Genomic DNA, 21,623 nt, shown 5'->3' with positions numbered 1-21,623 from the left:
CGTCCAGCCCACTCCGTTGCCTCTTCCTCTTCAACATTCAGACGATGGTATCTCTGATGATGACGAAGCTGCACATCGTGACGACCAACACTCAGACATCGAAGAACCCAAGACCACGCCTCCCTCCTTAGACTTTAGGAAAGTGCTTGCGCTCTTTAAGGATTTATATCCAGACCAGTTTGTGTCTGCAGCACCACGCTCGCCTCCCTCTGAGTTCGCTTTAGGCATGCAGTCAGCAGCTCCTGCCTTTACGAAGCTCGTACTCGCTCGCTCGTCCAAGAGAGCTTTAAGGGTACTGGGAGAGTGGTTGCAGTCCAAGAAGCAACTGGGGAAGACATCCTTCATGTTTCCCCCGGTCAAGCTTGCTTCCAGATCTAGCGTCTGGTATACCACGGGAGAAGTTCTCGGCTTGGGAGTTCCTGCCTCTGCCCAGGGCGACTTCTCAAGTCTGGTAGACTCTCCCCGCAGGCTGGCTATGAGACGCTCCAAGATTTGCTGGACCCCTTCGGACATGGACCATCTTATGAAGGGAGTTTTCCGCGCTTTCGAGGTCTTTAACTTCCTGGACTGGTGTTTGGGAGCATTGAGCAGGAAGACCTCCCCTTCTGATAAGGAAACTTCCATGCTCATCATGTCCTGCATGGACAAAGCCATTCGGGATGGTTCTAGTGAGCTTGCGGCTTCTTTCGTGTCTGGGGTACTCAAGAAGCGAGATCACCTTTGCCCCTTCTTGTCAGCTGGAGTCACCCCATGTCAAAAGTCGGAGCTGATGTTTGCTCCACTCTCGAAGTGTCTTTTCCCTGAAGAGTTGATCAAGGAGATTGCTGCCTCCTTGATCCAGAAAGACACCCATGACCTGGTGGCGTCATCCGCACGCAAAGTCACCCCTTTGCCCTCCGTACCTAGACCTAGGATGGACACTCCAGCGTCAAGGTTCATTCCGCCCTTTCGTGGCAGAGCCTCCAGCAGAGGAGGTGCTCGTGCCGGAAGTCAACGTGGGAGCAAGCAGAAGGGTTCTAAGTCCTCTAGAGGCAGAGTCTGACTGCCACCTTCTTCAGACAGCAGTGGGAGCCAGGCTCAAGAACTACTGGCAGGCCTGGGAGAGAAGGGGTGCAGATGTACAGTCTGTGAAGTTACTCAGGGAGGGGTACAAGATTCCATTCTTGCGCAAGCCCCCTCTAGCAACGACTCCCATCAACCTCTCTCCCAGGTACAGAGAGGAGGAAAAGAGGCTAGCTTTACAGCAAGAGGTGTCTCTCTTGCTACAAAAGGGAGCGGTAGTCATAGTCCGGGACCATCAATCTCCGGGCTTCTACAACCGCCTCTTCTTAGTGCCGAAGAAGACAGGAGGGTGGAGACCGGTGCTAGACGTCAGTTCTCTGAATGTCTTTGTCACAAAGCAGACGTTCACCATGGAGACGACAAAGTCGGTTCTAGCATCGGTCAGGAAGGAAGACTGGATGGTCTCGTTAGACCTAAAGGACGCGTACTTTCACGTCCCCATCCACCCAGATTCCCAACCTTTTCTAAGGTTCGTTTTTGGGAAGGTCGTATACCAGTTCCAAGCCCTGTGCTTTGGCCTAAGCACGGCACCTCTAGTTTTTACCAAACTGATGAGGAATATTGCCAAGTTCCTGCATTTAGCAAACATCAGAGCCTCCCTCTATTTGGACGACTGGCTTTTAAGAGCTGCGTCAAGTCGTCGCTGTCTGGAGAATCTACAGTGGACTCTAGATCTGACCAAGGAATTGGGTCTCCTGGTCAATTTAGAAAAGTCCCAACTCGTCCCATCCCAAACTATAGTTTACCTAGGAATGGAGATTCAGAGTCAAGCTTTTCGGGCTTTTCCGTCGGCCCCCAGAATCAGTCAAGCCCGAGAATGCATCCAGTCCATGCTGAAGAAGGACCGGTGTTCAGTCCGACAGTGGACGAGTCTGATAGGGACGCTTTCATCACTGGACCAGTTCATCGCGTTAGGGAGACTCCACCTTCGCCCCCTTCAATTTCACTTAGCTGCTCACTGGAGAAAGGACAAGACGCTAGAAGCGGTCTCAGTTCCTATTTCCGAGAAGATGAAGTCGTCACTGACTTGGTGGAAGAACAACATTCTCCTCAGGGAGGGTCTGCCACTGGCTGTTCAGACCCCCGACCATCTTCTCTTCTCGGACGCATCGGACACGGGCTGGGGTGCGACGTTGGACGGTCGGGAATGCTCGGGCACGTGGAATCCGGTTCAAAGCGAGTTACACATCAACTGCAAGGAGCTACTGGCAGTTCATCTGGCCTTGAGAAGCTTCAAGTCCCTCCTTCTAGGCAAGGTGGTGGAGGTGAACTCCGACAACACCACAGCACTGGCGTACATCTCCAAGCAAGGAGGGACTCATTCGATGAAGTTGTACGAGATCGCAAGGGACCTCCTCACCTGGTCAAGAGATCGAAATATATCCCTTGTAACGAGGTTCATTCAAGGCGACATGAATGTCATGGCAGACCGCCTCAGCCGGAAGGGTCAAATCATCCCAACAGAGTGGACCCTTCACAAGAATGTATGCAACAAACTATGGGCATTGTGGGGCCAACCCACCATAGATCTGTTCGCAACCTCGATGACCAAGAGGCTCCCAAATTATTGTTCACCGATTCCGGACCCAGCAGCAGTTCACATAGATGCCTTTCTTCTGGATTGGTCCCATCTAAACCTTTATGCGTTCCCCCCGTTCAAGATTGTCAACAGAGTACTGCAGAAGTTCGCCTCTCACGAAGGGACAAGGTTGACGTTGGTTGCTCCCCTCTGGCCCGCGAGAGAATGGTTCACCGAGATACTGCAATGGCTAGTAGACGTTCCCAGAACTCTTCCTCTAAGAGTGGACCTTCTGCGTCAGCCGCATGTAAAGAAGGTACACCCAAGCCTCCACGCTCTTCGTCTGACTGCCTTCAGACTATCGAAAGACTCTCGAGAGCTAGAGGCTTTTCGAAGGAGGCAGCCAGAGCGATTGCTAGAGCTAGGAGGACATCCACTCTCAAAGTCTACCAGTCGAAGTGGGAAGTCTTCCGAAGTTGGTGCAAGTCCAAATCAGTATCCTCAACCAGTACCTCTGTAACTCAGATAGCTGACTTCCTGTTATACCTAAGGAAGGAAAGATCCCTTTCAGCTCCCACTATCAAGGGTTACAGAAGCATGTTGGCAGCAGTCTTCCGTCATAGAGGCTTAGATCTGTCCAACAACAAAGATCTACAGGACCTCCTTAAGTCTTTTGAGACCTCGAAGGAGCGTCGGTTGGCCACACCAGGTTGGAACTTAGACGTGGTACTAAGATTCCTTATGTCAGCAAGGTTCGAGCCACTTCAATCAGCCTCTTTTAAAGATCTCACTTTGAAAACTCTTTTCCTCGTCTGCTTAGCAACAGCTAAAAGAGTCAGTGAGATACACGCCTTCAGCAGGAACATTGGATTTACATCTGATACGGCTACATGTTCCTTACAGCTTGGTTTTTTAGCCAAAAACAAACTTCCTTCTCGTCCTTGGCCCAAATCGTTCGAAATTCCAAGCCTTGCTAGTTTGGTTGGAAATGAACAAGAAAGAGTACTATGCCCAGTAAGAGCTCTTAAGTACTATTTGAAACGGACTAAGCCATTACGTGGACAATCAGAAGCTTTATGGTGTGCCATTAAGAAACCTTCTTTACCAATGTCGAAGAATGCAGTTTCTTATTATATCAGACTTTTAATTCGAGAAGCTCATTCCCATCTGAATGAGGAGGACCATGCTTTGCTGAAGGTAAGGACACATGAAGTTAGAGCTGTCGCAACTTCAGTGGCCTTCAAACAAAACAGATCTCTGCAGAGTGTAATGGATGCAACCTATTGGAGAAGCAAGTCAGTGTTCGCATCATTTTACCTTAAAGATGTCCAGTCTCTTTACGAGAACTGCTACACCCTGGGACCATTCGTAGCAGCGAGTGCAGTAGTGGGTGAGGGCTCAGCCACTACATTCCCATAATCCCATAACCTTTTTTAATCTTTCTCTTGAAATGCTTTTTATTGTTGTTTTTTGGGTTGTCCGGAAGGCTAAGAAGCCTTTCGCATCCTGGTTGATTTGGCGGGTGGTCAAATTCTTTCTTGAGAAGCGCCTAGATTAGAGGTTGTGATGAGGTCCTTTAGTATGGGTTGCAGCCCTTCATACTTCAGCTCCTAGGAGTCGCTCAGCATCCTGTGAGGATCGCGAGGCTCAGTAAGGAAGACGTACTTAAAAAGGCAGAGTAATTGTTCAAGTCGACTTCCTTACCAGGTACTTATTAATTTTATGTTTGTTATTTTGAATAACTGCTAAAATAAAATACGGAATACTTAGCTCTTAAGGTTAACATATATGCTGGTCTCTACCCACCCCCCTGGGTGTGAATCAGCTATATGATCATTGGGTAAGTTTAATATTGAAAAATGTTATTTTCATTAGTAAAATAAATTTTTGAATATACTTACCCGATGATCATAAATTAAAGGACCCACCCTTCCTCCCCAATAGAGACCCAGTGGACCGAGGAGAAAATTGGTTCTGTGTTGACATAGAGTACTTGAGTACCTACTCGACAGATGGCGCTGTTGATGTACACCCCCACCTGTATAGCGATCGCTGGCGTATTCCGCCCGTAGGTTTTTCTGTCGGGCAGCAGAGCTGACAGCTATATGATCATCGGGTAAGTATATTCAAAAATTTATTTTACTAATGAAAATAACATTTTACTAAGATGGTTCTGTCACGTTCGTCCAAGAGAGCTCTTAAATTAATGGGTGACTGGTTACAGTCTAAGAAGGCCTTAGGAAAGACGTCTTTTTCCTTTCCTCCAGCTAGACTGGCTTCGAGGTCGAGCATCTGGTACGATACGGGAGAAGTTCTTGGCTTGGGGATTCCTGCCTCTGCCCAGGGAGATTTCTCAAGCCTCGTAGACGCTCCTCGTCGGTCGGCCATGAGGAAGACCAAAATTTTTTGGTCCACTTCAGAAATGGACCACCTTCTCAAAGGAATTTTTCGGGCCTTTGAAGTTTTTAACTTCCTAGACTGGACGCTGAGGGCCTTGGGTAAAAAAGTTGAGACTTTTAAAGAGGGGGATACCTCTGCCCTGGTCCATTTGATGTCGTGCATGAACAAGGCCTTGAGGGATGGCTCTAATGAACTTGCAGCTCTTTTTTCCGCAGGCATCCTTAAGAAAAGAGATCAACTTTGCTCTTTTCTTTCACCGGGGGTGACTCCCTTCCAGAAGTCCGAACTCTTATATGCTCCTCTTTCTCCATTACTGTTTCCGTAAGATCTTATCAGGGAGATCTCTGCAGCTTTAGCTCAGAAGGCCACTCAGGATCTTGTCTCCAAGACCGCTAGAAAGGCTTTGCCTTCCTCTTTTATCAGCCGCAAGTCTAAGGAAGATACTTTTCCCAAGTTTTCCCAGCCCTTTCGAGGAAGATCTTCTTGTAGGGGTAGCTCCAGACCTGATGCTAGAAGGAGTAAGAGAAGAGGTTTCAGGGCAGGGCGAAGCAGAGTCTGACTGCTTTCGCCTTCAGGCAGTGGGTGCCAGACTACTCAAATTCTGGCAAGCGTGGGAGAAAAGAGGGGCAGACCAATGGTCTATTCAGATCTTGAGGGAGGGTTACAAGCTCCCCTTTCTAGGGAGCCCTCCCCTGGTCTCAGTGCCCGTGGATCTGTCTCCCAGATACAGAGAGGAGACAAAGAGGCAAGCTCTTTCGAACCAAGTGTCTCTTATGTTAGAAAAGGGGGCCATAGAGAAGGTTCAGGATATCCGTTCACCTGGTTTCTACAATCGGCTATTCCTGGTACCCAAGAACTCGGGGGGGATGGCGTCCAGTTCTGGACGTGAGTGCGCTGAACAGGTTCATCATCAAAACGAAGTTCACCATGGAGACTCGAAGTCAGTGCTAGCAGCAGTAAGGAGGGACGACTGGATGGTCTCATTGGACCTTCGGGACGCCTACTTCCACATCCCCATCCATCCGAGCTTCAGACCCTACCTCAGGTTCGTTTTCATGGGAGACGTCTTCCAATTCAGAGCCCTAGGCTTCGGTCTTTGCACAGCGCCTCAGATCTTTACGAAGCTCATGCTGAATGTAGCAAAGATCTTACATTCAAGGGGCATAAGAACCTCCCTGTATCTCGACGACTGGCTTCTCAGAGCGCACTCTTACGATCACTGCCTGAAGGATCTTCAGACAACCTTGGACCTTGTGGAAGAACTGGGTCTCCTTGTAAACAAGGAAAAGTTTCTCTTGGTTCCATCTCAAGAGATTTTATATTTGGGGATGACGATACGGAGTCAGATTTTTCGGGCTTTTCCGTCTCCCTCAAGGATAGAGCAGGCCAAGTTGAAACTAAGATCGTTTCAAAGCAAGGAAGTTTGCTCAGCAAGGAAATGGATGAGTCTGATAGGAACCCTCTCCTCCTTGGAGCAGTTCATCCCACTGGGAAGGCTGAATCTTCGTCCTCTCCAGTTCCATCTCAACAGCCATTGGGACAAGGAGAGGGACTTAGAATCGATGTCCATTCCTATCACAAACCCCATCAAAGTCTGCCTTTGGTGGTGGGAGGAACCAGACAAGTTCCAGGAGGGTCTCGACTTGTCAATGAAAAGCCCAGATCTTGTGTTATGCTCCGACGCCTCGGACACAGGATGGGGAGCAACCCTAGACAAGTTAGAAGTCTCGGGTTTTTGGACAGAACCCCAGAAATCCTTGCATATCAACCACAAGGAGTTATTGGCAGTTCTTTTAACCCTCAAAAGTTTCGAGGCTTTAGTCACCAATAAAGTAGTTCAGGTCAATGCGGATAACACGACAGCACTGGCATACATCTCAAGGCAAGGGGGAACACACTCGATATCTCTGTACGAGACGTCAAAGAATCTCCTGATGTGGGCAAGAGAGAGAAACGTTATACTTCTCACGCGATTCATTCAAGGGAAGAAAAACGTTATGGCAGACAGTCTCAGTAGACGGAATCAGATCCTTCCAACAGAGTGGACCCTCAACCTTCAGGTGTGCAAGAGCCTGTGGCGTCTTTGGGGTCGCCCTTGCATAGACCTCTTCGCAACCTCAAAGACGAAGAGGCTAGAGGCATATTGCTCCCCTGTTCCAGATCCAGAAGCAGTCCACATAGACGCTTTTCTATTGGACTGGTCCAATCTAGATCTCTACGCATTCCCACCTTACAAGATCCTGTACAGAGTAATACAGAAATTTGTGACATCCAAAGGAACCAGGATGACCCTTGTGGCTCCCTATTGGCCGTCAAGAGAATGGTTCACAGAGGTACTGTAATGGGTGATAGACACCCCAAGAATTCTTCCTCTAAGAGCAGATCTTCTCAGACAACCCCACTTGGAAAGATTGCATCAAAATCTCCACGCTCTTCAGCTGACTGCCTTCAGACTATCGAAAGACTGGCTAGATCTAGAGGTTTTTCGAAGGAGGCAGCTCAGGCTATTGCGAGGGCAAGAAGGACTTCAACCATCAAGGTCTATCAATCTAAGTGGAAGGTTTTCAGAGAGTGGTGTAGAGTCAACTCTCTTTCCTCATCCAGTACCTCTGTAGCTCAAATTGCAGATTTCCTGCTTTATCTTCGAAGGAAGTGCAATTTCTCCTCCTCTACTATCAAAGGCTATAGGAGTATGTTAGCTACTGTGATAGGCATAGAAACCTTGACCTCTCTAGCAATAAGGATCTGCAAGAGCTTCTCAAGTCTTTCGAGACTTCAAAACGACGGAACCAAGATTCTCCAGCCTGGAATCTGGATATTGTTTTGAAGTATCTCATGAGCGACAGGTTTGAGCCACTAGGTTCAACTGCCTTGAAAGACCTCACTATGAAGACTTTATTTTTGGTCAGTCTTGCGACAGCCAAAAGAGTGAGCGAGATTCATGCGTTTAGCAAAAACGTTGGATTTCGTAATGGTAAAGCTGTCTGTTCCTTGCAGTTAGGCTTTCTTGCCAAAAACGAACGCCCTTCTCAACCTTGGCCCAAAGCATTCGAGATTCCAAATCTTACGGATCTGGTTGGAGATGAGGTAGAAAGAGTCTTGTGCCCAGTTAGAGCTCTAAGATGCTACTTGGATAGAACAAAAGACTTACGAGGCAAGTCTGAATCTTTGTGGTGTTCAGTCAAGAAGCCCTCTTTACAGATGTCTAAAAATGCCTTGTCTTATTTTGTCAGGCTTTTAATTAAGGAAGCTCATATTCATTGTATTGAATCAGACCTTGGATTTTTAAAGGTCAAGTCTCACGAGGTCAGAGCGGTGGCAACGTCGGCAGCATTCAGGCAGAACAGATCTCTACAAAGCATAATGGACACGACCTTCTGGAGGAGCAAATCCGTGTTTGCGTCGTATTATTTGAAAGGTGTTCAGACTTGTTATGAGGACTGTTTCACTCTGGGTCCATTCGTAGCAGCGAGTGCAATAGTGGGTGAAGGATCCAGCACTATGTTCCCATAATCCCAATAACCTTTTCTTCTCTTGGTACTTTTAATTGTTTTTATGGTTGTTTGTGGAGATTGTGTCAGTCTTCCACAATCATTGATTTTGTCAGGTGGTCATGTTTGTGCCTTGAGAGCACCTGGAATTGGTTATTGGAGGAGGTTTTGACACCGGTTTGACAGTCCCTTCGAGATCTTCAGCCCCCTGGGAGGATCGCTGGATCTCATAAGGTTAGCAGACATAATGAGGCAGAGTATCATTGAAGTCAGCTTCCTTATCAGGTACGAACCCTTAGGTTTTGTTTTAATTAACTCTTAAGTAGAATTCCAGATATGCTAGCTGTCTCTAACCCTCCACCAAAGGTGTTAATCAGTTATATATATAACTACCGGGTAAGTCTTGTGTTTAAAAATGATATTTTCATTAATAAAATAAATTTTAGAACATACTTACCCGGTAGTTACATATAATTTTAGTCCCACCTCCCCTCTAGAGACTTAAGGCATGGAATATATGAAGGTCACTGGAATGGTTCCCAGGTACCTCACTAGGGTGCAGGGGTGGTACACCTGGCTATCCAACTGACGGTTGGCGCGAGTTTCGAATTTTCTGCCGTTGACGTCGGGGACGTAAGCTATATATATAACTACCGGGTAAGTATGTTCAAAAATTTATTTTATTAATGAAAATATAATTTTACACATGTGCAAGGGTTGTGGTAGCCTTGTGGAAACATCCCTACTTGGCAATCTGCCAGACTGGGGTTCAAATCCTGCTCAAACTCGATTGTTTCCTTTAGTGTCTGCAACCTTATCATCCTTGTGAGCTAAGGATAAGGGTTCTGGGGCGTCTATAAGTCTACCTGTTGAGTCATCATCAACCATTGCCTGGCCATCCCTGGTCCTAGCTTGAGCACTGATCATGTGGGGTCAGTCTCTAGGGCATTGTCACTGTCCCTTGCTTCTGCCATTCATGATCGACCTTTAAACCTAGTTTAAATTAGAACTCTTAGTTGTAAGGGGAGAGTAATTTGTGTGAAGTAACTGCCTATTAAGCACAATATTGGCAAGTATTTATGTGATTTTAAGTATTCTGAAAGACTTTAGGAGTGCCTCAATATGGCTTGATATAGCTACTTGCTTATCTTGATAGCCACGTTTGGCTGCCTTACTTTTGGTGGTACTATAACGTTAAAGTCTGTGATCTCAAACATATTTTCTTTGCTTACATATCAGCTTAGATTTGATTTATACATAGTAACTTATTTTGTTATTATTATTACTTGATATTTATTTACTCTACCGATTTCAGCAAGGTATTTTCTAAGATAATAGTCACTTCTTGTGCTTTCATTTGAAATGTGAATGAGAAGCTAGATTTTAATCGCAAAATTCTTACGACTGATGGATGATAGAACTGAACTAGTTAATGTATCAACATTAAGTCAAAGAACTGATTAAGAAAGTCGCCTAATTTTTTACTAAATAGCCATGAGTTATAATTGCATTAGCCTTTTCATTGAGACATATTTTATCAAAGGTTCCATCTGTTTTTCTTATTGATCTTCAAATTTATTTACAGCACAAAGGGGTACCGTACTGCCACCATCCTTGTTATGGTGCCCTGTTTGGTCCACAACTGTTTGGGCATGGCACACGAAACGAATGTCACACATCTTTTGGCAAAGTGGAGAACAGAGATGGGCAGGTTAAAAGGTGAGTTTTCATTGGGTTTTTTAATTAATTTAATATAAAAGTAAATCAGACAATGCCTTGGTTGAGTAAAATTTGGAAATCAAATCACCTGAAATTACATATAAAACTCAGGCTGTATATTAGTTTAGTAAGATCGGTGTTACTGTATGGACACGAGTCGTGGCATGATGATGAAACAATATACAATAGATTTTGTAGATTTGAGAACAAAGCTCTCAGAAGAATATTGGGAAATTCAGGACAGGATTAGGATTGAAACTCTAAGAGTTACTCAAGTACCATATGTGGATAAGATCATGGTGAGGGGTAGATGGAGATGATGTGGGAATGCTTTTTACATTCCCCAAAAGGAATTACTGTAGTTAACCAAACTTTCAACTGGGCTCCACAAGGTACAAGTAGAGTTGGAATACCCAGGCCTACATGGCTGAGGACTATGAAGCGTGAAGTAGATGATGAATGGGGAAGTATTGATTTAAAATTTCCAGATAGAGATGACTGGCGAAATCTAACTGAAGCCCTTTGCGTCGATAGGCGTAGGAGGAGATGATGATGATGGTGAATGTTTGTGTACTTCATGCATTGTGAAGGCCAGCTATGTAAGAGTCGATCTTGGCTCATTGGGGAGGTTAATCTCCTACGTTTAATGATAATAAAAAGTTTGCATTGTGAAGGCAAAGAGAAGTCATATGTAATTCAATAAGAGCACCTTGAGCTGGAATAGATTGGTAAGAGGTTTATGATTGCTGATAAATAGAATATCCAAGTGAAAATTCATGATTTGTGAATATGTGACTTGTGGTTCTTTTCAAAGAGGAGAAAACTCATGGTAAATGTTACTACTAAAAGCCAAGATTCATGGAGCACTTTTGATAGATCATATCACAGAAGGAGGAATGGTTCTTATCAAATGAGTCTTGCAGGCTGCCAGTGGGCAAAGGCTATTCTAGTTGAGATTGTGAAGGAAACCATCAGAATAGTAGTAATTAGGATTTGTGGGACAAATGCCATTGTAAGGCTCGGTACTATTTTTTTCGAGAAGTATTATTTCAACTGTGACTAGATTGATGAACGATCTTCCTAATCAGAAATTTGAATTATTAGAATTTCAGAAGTCAAACTTACAGTGAATGTTTTTATGTTGAACAGGTTGACATTGTGTCAAGATTTTAGACAGCCGATACAATCTTGACCAGATAGATGATTACCTTCGCTAACTTCGTTGCAAAGGTTATGTTTTGATAGGTGGTGTGTATTTATCTGCTTGTATGTCTGTCTGTGTGTGTTTGTGATTCGCATAACTCAAGAACTATTTAACCAAATCTCATGAAATTTGGTGGGGTGGTTTACCATGATCCAAGGACCATTTCTTTAGATTTTGGGAGCGATTGGGTCAAAAGTCAAGGCCAAGGTCACAAAAAGGTAAAGAACGTCTTTTTTTCATATCGTGGCCAATTTTTATATAATTTGCATGAAACTAGTTCTAAAATGTGTATAATTCAATTGCCAATGTTATGATATACAACGTGATATAGGCGAAGGTATGCGCTCTATCGAGTGCCCGTTCTAGTTGTGTACTGACTAGATATTAGTTTTCCCTAGAAATTAAGCGAGTAGATGCTAAGTTATCCCTATTTTATTTTCAATAGCCATGCTTAAGAGGATGCAACTATATAGCTATTGTAGCAACAATAATCCTAGCATAAATAATCCTACCAGCTAAAATATGGCTTAAGACTACAGGATGATGGAGACTCATGCCAAACAGCTCAGAAATCATTGGAGGTTTTATGTTTAAAGTTTTCTGCCTTTAATCTTGCATCATGTAATATATAGAGGAAATAAATGATACTTATACCATATTAATTTTATAAATATGTTCATTGCTATAACTCTAGCATAATTATTTCGATGACGAAAATTGTATCCAAAGGAAAATGAAATAAGTAAATTTTTTTTCCTTTCAGGTCTCATTTAGAATCAAACTTGAAAGCATACAACCAATACTATGAAGGGAAACCGGGCGAGCTTAAAAGCAGAGAGGTAAGATATAGGGGTAAATTTTTGATTTGAACTGTTGCAGTCTTATAATTCTTTTTAGAATTTGGCTGCCTGTCTGTTTTTATACACCTTTTTCCTTTCAGTTAACCTTAATCCATACCGTGCTAGGCGGTATATCCTTCCGTGCTAAGCGGTATATCTTAGCAATTCATGTTTGCCAACCATTATATAAGCGAATGAGCTACCTGGAGGAGTAACGAGAACTTTGGGTGTGGAGGAAATGCCCCCCTAAATCTCGATGAAATCACTGGCAGCAGGGTGACGGATTGGGTTTAAGGTGATAGACACAAGATGTCTCTTTGTCTCTTACTCTCGATGCCTGGCGGATAATCTGACTGGAATCAGCATGGACCGGCAAGGGTCACTTGCCTTAATTAGGTAGGCCTTGCACATCACAAGGAAATGGCTATGCTTTGATGAATTTAGCCAATGAATCCTCTCGGGGCCCTTTGCGTCAATAGGCGTAGGAGGAGATAATGATAAACCTTAATCCAAGGGTTATTCATTTAGTCAGTGTGCTTCATTGCAGATTCCCTCCCGATAGCTGTGATATTTGATTTTCTCTTCATATTTACTCTTCTTCCTCCTACAGAGGTGGCTGATGTTTACAGACACATCCAGAGATAGTTAAGGAACTAAGTTGTTGAATTTTCAGTGACAAAACACTGGTCAATGCAGAGAAGCGTTACCCATAAACTATCTAGAATTGTAGTCATTTTTTTTTTTTTTTACAAGAATGCTGCAGAGGGGTCTGATGTTTAGACACATCCAGAGATAGTTAAGGAACTAATTTGTTGAATTTTCAGTGACAAAAAACTGTTCAATGCAGAGAAGCGTTACCCATAAACTATCTAGAATTGTAGTCATTTTTTTTTTTTTTTACAAGAATGCTGCAGAGGGGTCTGATGTTTAGACACATCCAGAGATAGTTAAGGAACTAATTTGTTGAATTTTCAGTGACAAAAAACTGTTCAATGCAGAGAAGCGTTACCCATAAACTATTTAGAATTGTAGCTATTTTTTTTTTTTTTATAAATATGCTTAAAATTAATTTAATAAGTAGTACAGTTGCCTTCATTAACTCCGGTACACTTTACTGGATGCTAAGATGTCTGACAGCTTTACATTGTAGCAGGCAAATAATTCGCTATTCAACACTTCGTAAAATTAATTAAGGGCTTTTAATCTCATGTTTACAAGCTAATGAACTTTGTTTTACTGCAAGAATTGCCAACAGTTTCTCTTACGATACAATGTACACCTGTCAGACGTCTCCTTAGCATCCAGTGAAGTGTACCAGAATTAATGAAGCCGACTGTACCAGAATAATTTGCATGATAGCTCTTCTTTCACCACTCAAGGGGTAAAACATTTGGGACCATCTCTGGTAATACAATGTCAGTTGCTGCCTAAAACAGAAGCGTAAATTCTGAAATCTTTTGCCAGAAATGGGTGAGGCAAAATTATATGAAATTCATGTTAGTATTGAAATAATAAATTTTGTTATTAGAATATTTATTTCATTAAAACCTCACCTGAGGCTCATCTAACCGATTCCCACACCCTGAAATCGGAAGGTGAAGGAAAGAGGTTAACGAAACACACAACCAAACTTCAAACAGTACAATGGCCTAGTCTTCGACAATACATATGTCCTTTTTTTAAAGCAAGGTACTTCTTATGATCAACTCGATCAACTCTCCACAGAAACGGAGGATTCCCCGAGTCTCCGTCAATGCATGTAATTTTTTAAAATCAAGGTACTTTTTAAGATCAACTCTCAACAGAAGGGAATGTGATAAGGATTACTTAATATTCAGTATCTAACAAATTACCATTGAATGACAAGTGAATTCCTTGTCTTTTTGCCATTCGATGATTCAGGATTATGCAAGATTAAAAATGCAATGGCCATCCTTATAAGAAAGCCATTATTCCTGGAAATAGTGTATGGCAAAAACTGATAGGTTAAGCCACCGAGCTGCTGCCAAAACCCTCTCCAAAGAAAGATCTCTACCAAAATTAAGAGAATTAGCAGCACTCCTCATATGAACCATAACCCTTTTACCTCCAAAGGACATACTGGTACGTTTCACAAAACTCACCCCTTTACCCCCATGGACGTACCGGTACGTCCTTGCAAAAAACTTTTGATAATTTTTGAGAGACTTCGGGCATTTTCCAAGAGAATGAGACCAACCTGACCTCTCTATGATGAAAATTAAGGCTGTTAGAGCAATTTAAAAAAAATATACTGCAAAATGTGCTTGAAAACAAATAACCCCTGGGGGTTAAGGGTTGGAAAGTTCCAAATAGCCTGGGGGTAAAAGGGTTAACTATTAAGTCCATCACCTGACCTGAATACTTTTAGGTATTAGCTTCAGTCACTAATTCCTTGATGAGGAAGGACATTGCATTCTTGGAAAGAGGAGGTCCTGGGCATACTAACCCCATATAATCTATTAAATAATTTTTTTTTTTTTTACTGCCGTGCCTAAATAAACCTTAGCCCCACTAGTTTGACAATGGAAGCTATAATACTTCCTAATGAGGAAATATGGAAAAGAATAAGAATTCCATCTTGAAATAATTATTTGCCTTAAAACAAGAATATGGAAACAAATAGGAATTCTATCTTTAAATAATTCTTTGCCTTACAACAAGAATAAGAATTCTATTTTTAAATAATTCTTTGCCTTAAAACAAGAATATAAAATTGAATAAGAATTTGATATTTAAATTATTATTTGCATTAAAACAAGGCAAAGTAGAGAATGCTATATTATCAACAGCAAAGCCCACATTCTAGGAAAAGAGCTTACAGTTCATTAATACGTTCATCGGAAAGCAAAGCTAATGGACAAATGTTTGGTGTTAAGAACTTTGAAGAGGAGGTCTTCATAAAGCTCAAGAGAGAGACTTTTGGACACTGCATTACTACATCTAAATTTCCATCCAAATTATCACAAACCAATCTGACGGAGAATTCTCAAGTGATAGATCCGAACACATCTGCAACGAAAACCAAATTGGGTAAATCCAATCCAAGATGCTTTGCTTAACGATTGGTTTTTTAAGAATTGAGCTATGTGTTATCCCTAATATGGCGTATAGAGATAATTTTATTAAAATTCAATATTTTTTTGGTCTGGCCTGTAAGAGTTTGGAAGTGAAATACAGGTCTGGATCATATTTTAGATATTTTGATGTGTGGCTTTTTATTTTACTTCGGTTTAACCCTCTAAATCTATTGGATGTAAGATATATTTACTATTTCTACTCTGTTCAATGTCATATGATTAAATTTACGCCCAGTAATGGTCAGTTTTTTCTCTTTACGTACAATTAAAATTTTACAAAATCTGTAACGTTAGATATTAATGGAAAGCAAATTTATATCACTGGAAAGGAGATTTATTCGAGTTTGCGATGATCAATGTTGTAAAGTCTTATCTTCTATAATGTTTTTGCTAAGATGAGTTTAGCAAAATGTCCAAAATACCTGTGGCTTAAATGTCAAATCACTTGGTGAGGAGTTGGAGCTCAGAGTTAATATCTAACCCTCTTGAAGTGGAAAATTTATTTTTAATAACACGACGCGACCAGAAAACTTACTGAAGAATACGACCTGGCTAACATGTGGCCTACCTTGGGCATTGCCCTCGGGGCAGGTTTTCCCCCGCGAGACCTACCGCTATAGAAAATGGGAGTAGGGTAAACTACACAAAACTCTGGTCGTTTGAGAGGAGGTTCCAGTATCTCCTAAGAAAGTATATCTCGGTAAGAATTGTTAGGAAAAATACAAATTACTAAAAATTTGTGATATTTTCTTTTGTTAATCTTTGTTCCAAGGTTGTGGTAGCAATTTGATGAAAATATCTATCTTAAGAATTATCAGTGAACTTCACTTTTCAGTTCACTCACACGGGCTAAGTAGGGCTTTGGGTGTGCCCTAGAGGTGAGTTTTTTAATTTATGCTTTAGAATTACACGCTTTATTTAGCGGTGCTTCGATCCACATAGTGTGTTTTTTATATTTTTAGCACAAGTGCTTGTGGTATGCTTTGAAAGTATTCATTAATGATGGACTATCTAGAATTTATTTGTGCAATCTCATTTTCTTTAGTTAATTATTGGTATGTAACACTTGAAACTTTAGTAATGATTTACTCATTAAAGATGAATGTTGTTTAATGCGGTGGCTTATAAAACAGGCTAATGGACGAATGATATTGGAAGGCGTTTTGAGAATTTACTGGGGCGTACGAAATGTGATACACCTGAAGGAAGAAGACGACCAGAGAACCATTGCTATCCGCAGGAGGTCGACAGTCAACTCCGCTGATTTTTATTCCGATAACAGTGATGATGAGGTAAGTCGACTGTATTTGAACATTGCCAAATGGTTAACCCTTTTACCCCCAGGCTATTTGGAACTTTCCAACCCTTAACCCACAGGGGTTATTTATTTTCAAGCACATTTTGCAGTATATTTTTTTTCAAGCACATTTTGCAGTATATTTTTTTTCAAATTGCTCTAACAGCCTTAATTTTCGTCATATAGAGGTCAGGTTGGTCTCATTCTCTTGGAAAATGCCTGAAGTTTCTAAAAAATATATAAAAAATATGCAAAAAAAAAAAAAATGTAAATAGCAGTTTTTTGCAAGGACGTACCGGTACGTCCATGGGGATAAAGGGATGAGTTTTGTGAAACGTACCAGTACATCCTTTGGGGGTAAAAGGGTTAATATAGAAGGTCGTCAACTTAGAAACATTCGGAGATACAAAAACAAATCCAACTAAAAATAACAAAGATAAGATAAAAAATACTTTAATAAAACAATATTATATCATTTAACCCTTTTACCCCCAAAGGACGTACTGGTACATTTCACAAAAGCCATCCCTTTACCCCCATGGACGTACCGGTACATCCTTGCAAAAAAATGCTATGAAAATTTTTTTTTTCATATTTTTGATAATTTTTTGAGAAAATTCAGCCATTTTTCAAGAGAATGAGACCAACCTGACCTCTCTATGACAAAAATTAAGGTTATTAAAAAAATATATACTGCAAAATGTGCTGGGAAAAAAAATAACCCCCTGGGGGTTAAGGGTTGGAAATTTCCAAATAGCCTTAGGAGTAAAAGGGTTAATACAGTAAGCAGAACATTTATGATAACCGGATATCTATTCCATATGAAACCTGACTATTTGTTGACATTGGTAGCTGGAAATCATAGGCTTGGAATTCAGGTTAGGCCTACTATAGGCCAAAATTTAACAAATTTTGACTTACAAACAGCTTCTTGGTACCAATTAAGTTTGTAAGTTAAGGACTTTCTGTACTATACTATAATAGAGTTGACGTCTCGCAGGATTATATACAGGCTGGGAGGAACGTAGGGAGTAGAGGTCCCCTTTTTGTTTTGTTTCATTTGTTGATGTCGGCTACCCCCCAAAATTGGGGGAAGTGCCTTGGTATATGTATGAATGTACTATAATAGAGGGGTCTAATTTATTTAACAGTTTAATTTCTGTTTGCAAACTGTCAAGGACTTAAATGAGTCTGTAAGTTTAGACAATCTTTGCTTAAATATCCATCGGTATGTTGTATATCATATTGGATGTACAAGTTCACAGCATACACATTTCTTGAATAATTTAAATGTTCTTAACCCTTTAACCCCGAAAGGACGTACTGGTACGTTTCACAAAACTCATCATATTTTTGATAACTTTATGAGAAACTTCAGGCATTTTCCAAAAGAATGAGACCAACCTAACCTGTCTATGATGAAAATTAAGGCTGTTAGAGCAATTTAAAAAAAATATATTGCAAAATGTGCTTAAAAAAAAAACGCTTGGGCGTTAAGGGTTGGAAAGTTCCAAATAGCTTGGGGGTAAAAGAGTTAATATTAATAACCGGCAAAGAGGTTTTTTTATCGAGTTGTATCTTTTTGCCCACTTAAAAAAAGAATCATTAATCTTCTCCTTGTATCCAAATTTGTCTCATAAATTTGTCATGATTATGAAATATCAGATAAGAAATACTATGAAATCAATCCAAAGCAAAAGGGGATAGATACCCATTAGCAAGTCTTAGGTATAATGTTTGATACACACTTGAATTGGAGAGCTCATGTACTGTGTAAGGGTTGATATATATAAAGTCTTGAAACCATTTCCTACAACTTGGGCTGCTGATCTATCAATATTTTTTTTTGTTTTATAAAGCAACATTACCATCAGATTTATTTTAATGTTGTTACTGTTCTTGAAATATTTTATTTTAATTGTTCATTTCGTCTCTTGTAGCTTATTTATTTCTTTATTTCCTTTCCTCCTTGGGCTACTTTCCCTGTTGTAGCCTTTGGGCTTATAGTATCTTGCTTTTTCAACTAGGGTTGTAGCTTAGCAAGCATTGATGATAATAATAATAATCTATGGAAATCATGGCGATCAGAATATCATTCATCATCAAAAACTTTAAATCTATTTCTAACGAAGGACTGAGAATATACATTTTAGGCTTTTAAATTGCGGTACTCTCATATACATTACAAGTTGAAAGTGGTGGAGACCTAATGTCTCTAAATATGACGTGTCCATATTTTGAAGTACAGTATAGATACCAGGTGATCCTCGGGTTACAACGGAGATCAAATAATGTGGAAATATCCAAAGTATCCAGAAGTTTCTGTATTATTACGTGTGTCGCTACCTAGAAATCCCAAACAGACAAATATAATACTCAACATGGGAGCAGGGATCTCCAAAACGCCTATCTTCAAAAACACAAAGTAACACAGAGCTATGAAAGACACGTTTGATCGTTCACGGGTGCTTAGAAGGAATGATGGGAGAAGGATGGGTAGTGGTAGTGATGGGGGGGGGGGGGGGGGCAGTAGCTGTAGAGAACGACACCTCGTAGTAATGGGGGATGTTGAGGAGGGAGAAGTCTAATTGGTAAGGGACCTCTGGTAGTGGTTTCACGCGCCCAAGTTATTATACCGACACCCTATAAGGGTGAGCGAGCTGGGTATATTCCTGGCATTCCATGCAACTTTTTTCCCTAGTTTATTTAGAAGTATTTATACCTTAGAAATGGTGCTTTAAGGAGCATTTCACTGGGCGACACAGGTCCCTCGCCCAGAAATAGATTTTTCCTTCGTCAAAATCCCTTTATTGTGCTATGTATTTTTTTTATTGTTTTAGAAGTCATCTTTTAACTATACATTGAATGATTAATTTTTTTTTTTTCAGGATCTCCCTGTGAACGGATGGTCTACACCTCAGTCTCCTAGCACACCAGTGACTCCTGGGAGTGCCGAATACGGGAGGAACACAGTGCCTTTTGGTTTTTATTCTTCCTTAGAACGCAGCGACAGCAATTCCTCCAATCGAGTGTTGATGGACATGTCTCCCGAAAAAGTGGACCAAGTTTGTGATAATGCAGAGGGAGACACTAGCATGAATTCTGACAGTTTTGTGACTGTGTCGTCTCTGTCGGGTGATTATCCAGAAAACTCCAGTAGAAATGAAAGCTCTTTTGCCGAGTGTAGTGCCAACGATTCTGTGCTGGAGAAGGATGCGAGTTTGGACGAGCAGAAATCTCGAAAGGCTGCCGTCAAAACTGGGAGCACTGCAATTAGAAGACGACCGGGAAGAAGAATGAATAAAGCCAGAGTTAAGGTAAGGAACTTATAGTATTTTGTTTTATAAGGCAGAGTTGCCGAGTCATAATTCTGAAAAGTCGAAGTCGGCACTAAAAGGTTTTAAAGGCCGCTCATGAGTGGCAGAGGCAATGGACAGTGACGTTGCTCTATCGAGCAGGACAATGCCCTAGAGACTGGCCATATATACAAGATCAACACTGAAGCCCCCTCTCCACTCAAGCTAGAATCAAGTAGTGCCAGGCAATGGCTGCTGATGACTCAGCAGATAGACCTGTAGACTCCCCCAAACCCGCCATCTGTAGCTCACAGGGATGGTGAGTTTGCAGGGACCAAAGAAACTAAAGAGTTTAAGCGGGACTTGAACCGCAATCTGGCGTTCACCAGTCAGGGACGTTACCACATCTGCCACCGCAACCTGATATGGAAAGTACTGGTGGCTAGCTGTATTTGACATTCTTATCATCTCCCTAATTCTTTTATCTTCATAGGGAAGTATGGACTATTTTTTGAATTGCGAGTCACCGACTTTCTTTGAGGTATTTTAAAATATGGTCTGTATATTTGGGTGTCTTAATACTTATATTTAGATAATTTTCTAAAATGTAAATACCTTTGGGGAAAAATCTAACAATTCATTTTAAATGTGAAATTCTTAGAATAGGAAAAAATTTATCCAACAAATTACTGTACTGTATTATAAAAGTTTATATGAGTTACTATACTGTACAGTATTATGAATAAAAAATAGGATTTAAAATAAAATATTTTAGGGACATTGTACTTTTCTACCTTTTTATGTACCATCATGTGAGGAGTAGATATTAATTTGAAGTTCATAGGTATGTTGAATTGATATGGTGGCTCTGTCATGGCATTTCCTCCGTTAAATATTTTCTCCAAGGTCCTTGATGTATTTTTTTCATTTTATTTTGAAGAATTTTGTGGGGAAATTTATCTTCCATATGAAACTAGGACCCTTAGTGGGTGTACTGTAGGCATTAAAGGATCCTTGTAGTGTTTCTTTGGCTCATTGCTGTATGTCATTCTACTCGAAATCATTTCCAGTTTCAATCTGGTTGTTCAGCCTCTTTTACTCTGTATCACAACTAATGGGTTTTCCCCAGTTGCGCTTGGTGCCTGAATAACCTCAAAGACCATGGACTGAATCTCTTCCCTCTCTTTGGACATAGACAGTTGCAGAAGACTCCACGTAGAAGGTCTTTAAGGTTCATCATCTCTTGCATGAGATTATAGACTTTAATGACTCCAGGCAGGCAGCTCTTGCCTTATCCAGACATCAAGGTTAAGGCTCCTGACTCAAGTAATAAAAAAAATAATTTTGTCATGCCATATGATGAGGCTATCGGTTACTTGGAAGGTTTTATAGCAGAACAAGATGAATTTACTTTTAGTGAGATGCCTTACTGGATCTTAGCCAGCTTTAGCTGGGAAGGACAGTGAAGGGCTATCTAAATGCATCTGTTTTTACAGAACGAGATTATTTAAACTAAAAAAATTTGTGTTTCAGTTACTACAAGTGCTTTGGCATCCCTACAAAACTATTCTCGCAGTCCTAAAAATTCTGGTGTCCAACTAATAGTTACGATTTCATAAATTATATAAAGCTGATATAAATGTTGAAACCTTATCCTCTTCCTCCTTAAAATTTTTGCCAAGGAACATTTTGAAGCAA

The 21,623-nt window shown here is 41.2% G+C and overlaps 1 protein-coding gene across 1 annotated transcript in view; it reads left to right on the top strand.

The window, feature by feature from the left end:
- Positions 1–21,623, top strand: part of LOC137624897 (ras association domain-containing protein 4-like) — a 41,243-nt gene that overhangs the window by 8,280 nt on the left and 11,340 nt on the right. The window contains exons 3-6 of the mRNA XM_068355836.1: positions 10,058–10,191; positions 12,159–12,234; positions 16,466–16,624; positions 19,518–19,946. Of these exons, the coding sequence (XP_068211937.1) occupies positions 10,058–10,191; positions 12,159–12,234; positions 16,466–16,624; positions 19,518–19,946 (798 nt within the window). The remainder of the gene's footprint in view (positions 1–10,057; positions 10,192–12,158; positions 12,235–16,465; positions 16,625–19,517; positions 19,947–21,623) is intronic.

The sequence above is a fragment of the Palaemon carinicauda genome, chromosome 2 (genome assembly GCF_036898095.1).
Source record: "Palaemon carinicauda isolate YSFRI2023 chromosome 2, ASM3689809v2, whole genome shotgun sequence".
NCBI lineage: Eukaryota > Metazoa > Arthropoda > Malacostraca > Decapoda > Palaemonidae > Palaemon > Palaemon carinicauda.
The sequence above is the reverse complement of the archived record's forward strand: the minus strand, read 5'-3'. Positions and strand labels throughout refer to the sequence as shown.